Genomic DNA, 10515 nt, shown 5'->3' with positions numbered 1-10515 from the left:
CGGAAACAAAGATCACAATCATCGTCACTTCCGTGAAACTAAAAGTAAACAAAGATGGTGGATTGTGAAAATACCACTCACACAGAAAACAAAATGAAAAAATTGGAATTGTTGAATATATTTCTCACCGAGAAATTAACCACGGCTGCCAATGAGATATTTGGGGCTGTGAAGGGTACTATAGTTGAGTACCAGACAGAAATCGTTCGCTCCAAGGAGGAGAACAATCATCTCCGAAAGCTGCTGGATATCGCTGTTCAGCGCGTTCTACTTCAAACAGGTATAGTAGCTAGTTAGCTAAATGAACGCTAGGCCAACCAACCTATTTGTATTTCTCAAAATGAAGGACTTGGTTGTTGTTGGACTCCATGAATTAATCTATTGAAAATACATTACAATTTGTTTATACCATTACGCTTGTTTACACTGAGCTGCTACTCAGATTTAAGAGCACTCGCGTCTGAGTGTGCCAGAGGGCAGGATAACTGATGAATTTACGAACGCTCTACACCCGTTAAATAGGTATGTCAGTAAGCATAGCGTAATTTAAATTGTTGCCAGCAGCACAGTTAGTCACCAATGCTCTGTATAACACGAAAACAGCCAAACCAACTCTGCTAGGGTGAGTAAAATGGTCAGACTGGGGTGTTCTCTCATTACGTGTCTGGAAGTAGCTAGCCAATGTTAGCCAGTTAATTGGGTGTTTGACTGAGTTGAGGTCAGAGAGCTCAACCTTCCTCCCCGGCCAGAGCGTCCAGTGTGCGCTCTGAATGCTCCGTGAGCTACATTTACGAACGCCCAGAGCGCACTCTGGCACTCCAGTTTGAATTGACTAACATACTCTAAGACACCTTATATAACGGGTGGGTCTAATCCTGAAGGCTGATTGGTTAAAACCGCATTCCAGCCAGTGTATTTTATTCCACAAGTTCTCACCAGCTAACGCTATTACGTTAAAATGCCTATTTACTCTATTCCATCTGATGGCACAATCCACTGTCTCATCAGCCCAGCCAGACAATTTATTAACTTGATCTCCACTATAAGGGGCATCTAGATATTATCTCACATTTAATTTAGACTAACATTTCGTTTTCAACAGCAGATATTTGTATAAACCTTGCTGTCTGTGTCTGACATTTGCAACATTGTTTCAATATTTACATTCGATCTCCAGATGTCCCATAATAATGAACGTGTCGGGATGAGACAGACAGGCAGTCAGCTTTTCTCAGCCATTTATCAGAATAATTGTTATGGATATATATAGAAAGAACTATCAATAGAAACCTGGTAGTTTACTGTCTTTCCAGCTTCAGTTAGAATTGATTGTGTATGCTGTGTTTGCTGAAATAGAATTGCCTTTACCAGACTTTCTTAATTTCTTTTCCCTCTAGACTGTCATACTATCCATCTCACCGAAGATGCATCTTCACCTGAGCAGCAGCATCGTGAGCAGGAGTGGACCCCCGGTCTAGGCCAGGAGGACCCAGAGCCCACACAGATTAAAGAGGAACAGGAGCTCAGAAACAGTCCAGAGGAAGAGCAGCTTCAAGGGCTGGAGTCTGAAACCGAAGGAGAATCCATATATACGCCTTCTTTTGTGAAAAGTAACTGTGATCAGGACCCACCTCCACCTTCACATCTTCCCCAAACTGTGAACAACAGAGAAGGAGACTCTTTAGCCAGAACCATATCTAATAATCATATCAAAATAGAGAATGAAGGAGAAGGCTACAGCACATCAGAACCAACCAGTGACTTACAGCACGTCTTCACCGTGAATTCAGACTGTCTTGCAGCTCGGAGTGAAAACAGTGCCCAACCCAATATCAACAATAGAATTCAGAGAGGACTCTCAGAATATGAGGCCCCACAGCCACAGGCAACATATGAAAGAGAAAGTATTGGTCTACACATACATGTTAGAGACCAGAACACCACCAAGCTGCCTCAACAGAGATCCCCCTATCAAGCCCAAGGCATACAGAGAGTGTATCCTTGCCGGGAGTGTGGGAAGTGCTTCAATTTCTCTTGTCAGTTAGAAGTCCACATGCGATGGCACAGCAAGGAAAGACCATTCAGCTGCTCTGTGTGTCGAAAAAGCTTCACCACCATCAGCCTGTTGAGGAGACACCACCGCATTCACACTGGAGAGAAACCCTACCGCTGTCACATCTGTGGGAAATGTTTCAATCAGTCGGCTCACCTGAACACCCACTTTAAAATTCACCCAGGGGAGAGACCACACAGCTGGAAAATGTCTCAGTCAAAACGTTAACAGCAGAGACATCTACACTCAGAAGGGAGAGAAACATGTACATCTGGGCAGTAGAACTATTGTCCAGGATTTAAGACACTAGAAGAACCCGTGATTGATGTTTGAACAATGCATTACAATACATTGAGGACTGGTGCTGTTATTCTTTTGTAATTATATTAGATGCAGAGGGTAGAAAATCCATCTTATTCAACCTAACTAGATGCAATCAATCAGTTAATTAGATCATCCTTATCTATTTCCCTTTAGGACTTGGACCTGACTGCTGGGCTGTATGACTAGCCTATTAGGGTTTGGGGGCAGCGGTGCTAAATGCTGCTTCTTTTTTTTTTTTTTAGCAACCAGGAAATGGCGGAGCGATTTCTACATAGTGCGTCTTTAACGGTTTTAATAAATAATTGGTCTGTTTCAAGTCAGGATGACTATTTGTGCAATCTTCTACGATCCAGGCAGCAGCAATATGTGTGGGTGTAGTATTATGTCAAGTGTGTACTGTGGTAGCGTCTTCTGTATATAAGAATCTCACTGTTACACTATTCGTACTATTACCAAAAGTCCTACCCAATTTCATTTACAATACGGCAAGGGAAAAAGGCTTTCCCAAAATAACCTTTGTTCAAAAAACATTTTCAACATCTGTTTTATTAAACTATTACATTTTGTGCAACACAGTCAAAATAGATTTGACATATTTCAATATTTCAACAAAGAGCCTCCTTCTCAAACCACACACGTTCAAGCAGTCACGTACACATTTTCAAAACATGCAATTTTAATTAATCCAGTAACAGGTCTTTGTTAGACACACCACTCTGTGGCTCCCCACAATGTTATGCAAGTTCATGCATTCATTATTGTCTACCTTTTTCAACCTAAAGCAGTGACTTCTGAGATACAGTATATGTATAATTCTAGATATCAGTTAGTACTTTTCAAATCTAGTTTAAACCGATACATTTTCCCCACGCATATCACGATTTCTCCAGTTTGTGAATCAAGCTCATATGCCTTCTAAGGGATCCCATCCGATTGAAGCGTTTGCTGCATTCATGGCATGGATGCGGTTTCTCCTCTAGATGAGTCTTCATGTGCACTGTCAGGGCTTCACTCACAGCGAAGGCCTTGCCACATTCTTCACAGCGATGCGGTTTCAACCCTGTGTGACTTGTCATATGTGTGGTCAGGGATCTCTTCACAGGGAAGCCCTTTCCACAAACATGGCAACGATGCGGCTTCTCCTTTGTGTGTGTCCTCAGGTGCATCTGCAAGCTTCCTTTTCGACTGAAATGTTTACCGCAATCTTGACACTGAAATGGTTTCTCCCCAGTATGAATGACTTGGTGTGTTTTTAAAATGAATGATGTTTGAAAGCGTTTTCCACACACAGGACACTCAAATGGTCTCTCACCGGCATGAGCCCTCACAATATGCACTTTCAGGTTTGCCTTATTAGTGAAACATTTACCACACATCTGGCAAAAAGGTTTGGCTCCAATGTGTGTTAGTAGGTGATCCAGCATGCTGTCTGTGGACTCAAAGCCATTTCCACATACACCACAGATGTGATCTTTATCCTTTGCATGCATTCGCACATGATTGATTAAATGATTTATGAAGTCAAAAGACTTTTCACACACTTTGCAAAAACACGGTGTGGCTAGTCTTTGGCGGCGTGATTTCGTACGGCATGGAAACATCTTATTATCTTGAGAAGTGGTTTGGGTGTTGTTTGATTGTAATGGTTGTAGCCCTGATGGTAGTCCTCCACTGTCCACCCCATCGTCACTTTCACTGTTTTCAGTCTGAGCTGCAGAACTGTCAGGATTTACTGCAGAGAGGGACTGAGAGTCACTGGTTGGTTCCCAGTGAGACCCACCATAACACTCTTCACCAGGTTCTGTTTTGATCTCTCCTGTTGTGTTGATCGATAGTGAGTCCCTCTCTCTGTTCTCCACTATTTGGATGTGGTAAAGATGTGGCTCAGGTGGTTTCTGATTACAGTCCCTCAAAATGGAGTCTTTGGTTATTAACTCCTCCCTCTGACTGGTCCCAAACTCCCCTGGTTCCTCTTTAACCTGCGTGGGCTCTGGGTCCCCCTGGTCCAGACTAGGGCTCCACTCCTGCTCATGGTGCTGATGCTCAGGGAGAAGCTCTTTGGAGAGAGTGAGATGGAGTGGGTCTGGAGGGAAGAACAAAAACATAGCTAACTCACATATGCTGACATGAGACATGCAATCTAAATATAATTAGACTATATGCCCTGACACAAGTTCCAGATGCTTATTGGTAATTTCCCTTGATTTCTGTGACCAAATCATCACAAAAATAAATATTTGTTTTAATGGCTTGATGTATAGCTTTAAAAGAAAATGTCTTTGCCATAGCAATCCTAAATTAAATTTCACATCCTAATGTGAATGGAATACACACTCTCCACTGCTAAGCCCTTTGGAAGGCACATCAGACATAGATAGTTAAAGAAAAGAAAATCAATAAACTGCAAACCTGTTTTCGGTAACTGAGGTTGGAAAGCGATATCGAACAGCGATCGTAAACGGTCGTTGTCCTCCTTTGAACGGGAGATTTCTTCCTGGTAATCCGTTATTGTTTTTTCCACGGCCCCAAATATTTCAGCAGCAGCCGCTCTTAGCCGCTCACTGACAAATAGGTGTAACAACTGTAGTCTAGACATTTTTTTAAAGAAGCAGTTGACCTCTTATGTCCGATACAGTAAAGTGTATACCATTGATATCATACAGAGAAGCGATAAGGGTTTGCTCCAATGGCTGTATATTTGCTCCCTTTGAGTCACTCGGTGATGTTGCCTACACGACGTTGAATGTATTTGTATTACCGCCACCTACTGTGCAGGCATGCCAGGACTCTGCACTGTTGGTTTGTGTGATCTGATCTATGGATGAGACTGAACAACACATTTTCTACCCAGGTGCCTATTTTTTATAAACGCCATACATACGCACAAAACATGCGTGCGCTAGTTTTCACGCAAAAGTTGGAATTTATAAAAACTTGAGGTGAGAATGTGCTTATCCTCCTGCAAACGTTAGACCATGTCTAAGCACAGTTTTAAGTGGTTGAAGTATTGCACGTCTGAATACTGTAATGTCAAATTTCTCGAATATATCATAACCATTGCAGATGCATTCCTCACCTTTTCTGGCCATGTCAAGTTCATATTCCCAAGGTTAGTTTTTGCACCATAAACGCATTGTGGTTTATAACACAGTAGAATTCAATCCCACAATGTTCATGTCTTCACAATAACTTACTGACTTCGTTTTTTCTCTCAAAATAGTTTCTCCCTTCCTCTACTCTTATGTTCGCTCGCTCGATCGCTCACTTGCTTTCATTTTATTTTACCTCTCAACATTTTGGTAATGTCCCTCCCTTTCTTTTGCTTTGTTGCAATTGCTGTTCGACCCTCCGTAGCTAACTGACGTCTCTTTTGCATTGTTTATGAAATCTCCACTTTTATTTTGTGGTGTTAGGATTTAGAACTACTCTGGTTGAACGTCTCTCACTGGTGCTGAAGATAGCCGTGGTAGTTCATGATCAGGCATAAGTGTGTACAAAACATTTGGAACACCTGCTCTTTCCATGACAGACTGGCCAGGTGAATCCAGGTGGAAGCTATGATCCTTTATTGATGTCACTTGTTAAATCTACGTCAATCATGTTTAAAGAAAGATTTTTAAACATTGAGACAACTGAGAAATGGTTTGTGTATGTGTGCCATTTCGAGGGTGAATGGACAAGACAAAAGATTTTAAGTGCCTTTTGAATGGGGTATAGTAGGTGTCAGGGGCACCTGTTTGAGTGTGTTAAGAACTGCAACAATGCTGCGTTTTTCATGCTCAACAATTTCCCCATGTGTTCCAAGAATGGTCCACCACCCAAAGGACATCCAGCCAACTTGATACAACTGTGGGAAGTATTGGAGTCAACAAGGACCAGCATCCCTGTGGAACACTTTCAACACCTTGTAGTCCACGTCCTGACGAATTGAGGATGTTCTGAGTGCAAAGGGGGTTGCAACGCAATATTAGGAAGGTGCTCCCAATGTTTTGTACACTCAGTGTACAATGAACTAATTAAGTTGAACTGTACAATGAAATTCATGAAAATAATACCATGCTGTTTTCTTGGCAAAGTATTCCTCTTTTGATAGAGGATCAGCATGTATCTGTGCCCTGTGCTGTGCAGCCTTCTCCTTGTTGGATAAAGTCATCCGTTAAAAGATAGTTGCAGAAGAACATATCTAGGCCTATTTATTTATATATGGACAGGAGTGTCAATATTTGCAGTTTTCTTATGAATGACACCAATAGTTCAACCATGGACGTTTACCCTGTTTGATATTGTCTTCCTTGGATATGCCAAAACAGTAGAAATGTACTATGCTTTGTGATAAATTGATATAGTGCCAAATAGAAGACCACGTCAAGAAATACACTAACACATACCAATTGCCCACATACATCAATACATTCGATTCATTCGACTAACAGAAGTGACATGAGGGGAATGTCCTACATTGCTAAACTGTTTCTTCAGATATTCTGACTGAACTATGTTCCCCTCATAGAGCACTTCCACCCTTGCGTCTTGTCTTCTTCATATGCTCTGTCAGGTGTGCCTTTGGATGGAAGCCTTTATGGCAAACATGGCAACAAAATGTTCCCCCCCCCCTGTGTGTATCCTCATATGTAGTGTATGTTAATGTATCCCATCCTAGGGAAATATTTGCTGCACACATTGTAGCAAAAAGGCTTCTCCCCTGTGTGAACTAGCTGGTGGATGTTTAGTTGACTCTGGGATATGAATCTGCAGCCCACTGGGAGCATGTATATGGTGTATCCCCTTGTGTCATTTCATATGATCCTTCAAAATACTAGCACGTTTGAAACTTTTACTACCTACCTGGCAGTGGAACGGTTTCTCTTCTGGGTGTAACTTCCTGAAATGCTCTGCCAAGTGTCCCTTCCGGGTAAAGTGAGTGCCACACACATGGCAATGAAATGATTTCTCCCCTGTATGTATTGGCATACTGTATGTCTTAGAAGGTATTCCTCTGTAAGGAAACATTTACTGCACACATGACAGCTATGTGGTTTCTCCAAGGTATGGGATTTTAAACATTTTGTCAGAATGCTTTCTCAGAGTTGATGCACTACTCACAATGATGTGTTTCCTCATGTTGAAAAAAACAAAAAACTTTTAACATTAAAATACCTCCCACATGCCTTGCAACAATAAGGAGCATGGCTTTGACTGGGTGATTTCAGGGGGAGCAAATTTGTGGTTGTCAAGTCTTTTGCTTTTCCTTGTCCGTGCTCTCCTTGTCAATTAGCGGCTCTGAACCTGACAGTAGCGCTCCACTCTCCACATCATCGACACATTCATTGTTTTCACTCTGAGCGACACATAATATTATATTCAGTAAATATAGTACCCAGCATCCGAACCAAACTTCTTCAAATCAATGAATAAGACATGAAGAATCCAAAACAATTGTCAAAAGCTACTCACGGAACCCCAGACCCCATGCCAATACAGTGGAGGCTCATCATCCTCTGTGAAATTGTATAAAAATAAAATAGTGAAACACTAAAAAAGTTATACTTTCAAATGTCACAAAATAATTGATTAAAACACACTGTTTTGTAACGAAGGTCTATAGTAACTTCAACAGCACTCTCTAGGGTAGCACCATGGTGTAGCCAGAGGACAGCGATTTTCTGTTCTCCTCTGGGTACAATGACTTCAATACAAAACCTGGGAGGCTCATAGGCCTCAGCCCCTTCCATGGACCTACATGGTAATTATGACCACTTCCAGAGGATGACCTCCAAACAACCAATCAGTATGAACTGATATGTTGTTCATCCAATCATAGTATTAGGATCAGAGAATGAATCTAGTGTGTTGAATTGGGGTTGTACCACCGAGCATTATGGGGGATTACATTATTGGATAGAGATTGAAAAGTGATAGTTGAGCATTTTTGGGACACTGTTAGAGCGTTGGCCAGTAACCGAAAGGTTGCTGGATTGAATCCCCGAGCTGACAAGGTAAAAAAAATCTGTCCTTCTGCCCTTGAACGAGGCAGCTAATCCACTGTTCCCAGATAGGCAGTCATTGTAAAGAAGAATTTGTTATTTACTGACTTGCCTAGTTATATATATATAAAAATATATATATATTTACAACTGCGTTTTTGGGCATGCAATAATTGGTTTTTAGAAGACACGACTAGAGGGGAAGTTCCGTTAACAACTACAAGGAGCATAATTTTACGTTACGATGCTTTACTTGGTGAACATATGGAACTTTCTAATGTATTTTCTGGGATTTCGAAATCAATTCTGAATGATTTGAGAGCTTCCATAATGCAGACTCTGACGCAGCGCATTTATTCACGTGCGCTCAAGTAGGCTTTTCACACTCCACTATTTATTTTGCATAGATTATAACACATAATCACAGACAGACACAAGCAAGCACTCATTACATGAACGTTACAGCAGCCAAGGCTACACCTAAACATTAGAGATCTGACATGCGGTATGGGATGAAAACGAGACAATTTTTCAGTCTGATCAACTGTAGGCTACTAATAAGAGCAGCTGCATACACCAATGCGCGCTGTCCATTTGGTCAGGGTAACTAATTGGTCATGTTATGTATTTATATTCCATTTGTGTGTCAGGAGAAAATGTGAATGTGATCAAATTTGGTTTATATTCAAAAGTGTGCTGGCTAGGCTGCCTATATGTTTTCAATACAAAATTATGAACTGGAATGAATCAATCAACATAATAGTGATGACATATGTGTTAATGTTTTATGAGGCCTGCAGTTGTATAGGTCTGCATGATGCAAACATGCATAAATCAAGCTCAGCCCTGTGAGTTCTATTGTCTCTCTGTTGTTGTCTCTGTGTCTGGGTAGAGGAAATCCACCCTCCTATTCTAGTCTAAATATAATTAATTTAAACAAGAATAAGGTTGCTGCAGTTTGACAGGGTTTTCATCTCCACAAGTATAGGACATTGTTTCATTTTTAACAAAAAACATGTGACCTGATTAGGAAAAATTGGTCCCATCATAGCCCTCATAAAACCTTTTTACAACTGATTAATCAGTCATACCTTATAGTGTCCAAAGTTTTCCTGGTTAGGTTAACAATGTGATTTTCTGGATTCTTTTTCTTATTTTGTCTGTCATAGTTGAAGTGTACCTATGATGAAAATTACAGGCCTCTCTCATATTTTTAAGTGGGAGAACTTGCATAACTGGTGGCTGACTAAATACCTTTTTGCCCCACTGTATGCCATTGGACGAGGTAATGTTTTGGTCCTAAGTGGTACCAAGAATGAGATAAGAACTTTGTCTAAGAGGGCAAGCTGAACGATAATTTATAGCCAATGCTGTCTGGCTATGGTATACTCCTCTCTGAAGTAAAATCTTTCTTTGTGTAATGTTCCTCTAAGATCTGTTATTTGTCATGTGAGTTTAGATGGGTGTGTCTTTGCTATAAAGGATCTCAGTTGCCATTATGTTGACACTCTCAGAGAATTCATTTAGAGACACTGAATTGATCTCAGAGTCACAGGGCTATGGTGAAGCTCATATAATTAAAGATGGACTTCATGATAACTCTGACTTGTGTGTGGTTTGCTCTCTCATGATTTGGTAATACAGGAAATTTTCCACGACACAAGACAGGAATGTCAATATTCTGCTATGGCCAGCGAAGAGCCCGTATCTCAATCCCATTCAGCACGTCTGGGACCTGTTGGATTGGAGGGGGAGGGCTAGGGCCACTCCCCCCAGAAATGTCCGGGAACTTGCAGGTGCCTTGTTGGAAGAGTGGGGTAACATCTCACTTCCAGAACTTGCAAATCTATTAAGTTTGCTGAAATAAAAGCAACTGACAGTTATATGATATTTCTTTTTTTGCTGAGTTTAGCAGCCTCTAAGGTGCAGTGTTGAGTAAACGTGTGGTAGCCGGCTAGTAATGGATATTTAACAGTCTGATAGCCTTGAGATAGAAGCTGTTTTTTTCAGTATCTTGCCATTAAAAAAAAAGACACTATACAGCTAACTATAAAACAAGAATGATACAATAAAATGAATAAAAGCTACATAGCTTAAGCCAGGTGTGAGGGCATAAAAACCTTAACCCCATCATGATTTGAACATGCAACTTTC

General features: G+C 41.0%; 2 protein-coding genes across 2 annotated transcripts; one reads left to right on the top strand and one right to left on the bottom strand.

The window, feature by feature from the left end:
• The first annotated feature begins 12 nt into the window (after positions 1-12).
• LOC112244829 (gastrula zinc finger protein XlCGF48.2) lies at positions 13-2697 on the top strand. The gene is made up of 2 exons (XM_024412630.2): positions 13-280; positions 1398-2697. Exons 1-2 carry the CDS (start codon positions 55-57, stop codon positions 2279-2281), a joined length of 1110 nt encoding a protein of 369 aa, XP_024268398.1. The 5' UTR covers positions 13-54; the 3' UTR covers positions 2282-2697.
• Positions 2698-2898: 201 nt separating this feature from the next.
• LOC112244828 (zinc finger and SCAN domain-containing protein 2) lies at positions 2899-5191 on the bottom strand. The gene is made up of 2 exons (XM_024412629.2): positions 4787-5191; positions 2899-4460 (listed from the first exon to the last, which is right to left on the bottom strand). Exons 1-2 carry the CDS (start codon positions 4971-4973, stop codon positions 3253-3255), a joined length of 1395 nt encoding a protein of 464 aa, XP_024268397.1. The 5' UTR covers positions 4974-5191; the 3' UTR covers positions 2899-3252.
• Positions 5192-10515: the final 5324 nt, after the last annotated feature.

The sequence above is a fragment of the Oncorhynchus tshawytscha genome, linkage group LG02 (assembly GCF_018296145.1).
Source record: "Oncorhynchus tshawytscha isolate Ot180627B linkage group LG02, Otsh_v2.0, whole genome shotgun sequence".
Taxonomy (NCBI): Eukaryota; Metazoa; Chordata; class Actinopteri; order Salmoniformes; family Salmonidae; genus Oncorhynchus; species Oncorhynchus tshawytscha.
Note: the sequence above shows the minus strand (reverse complement) of the source record. Positions and strands in the feature narration are given on the sequence as shown.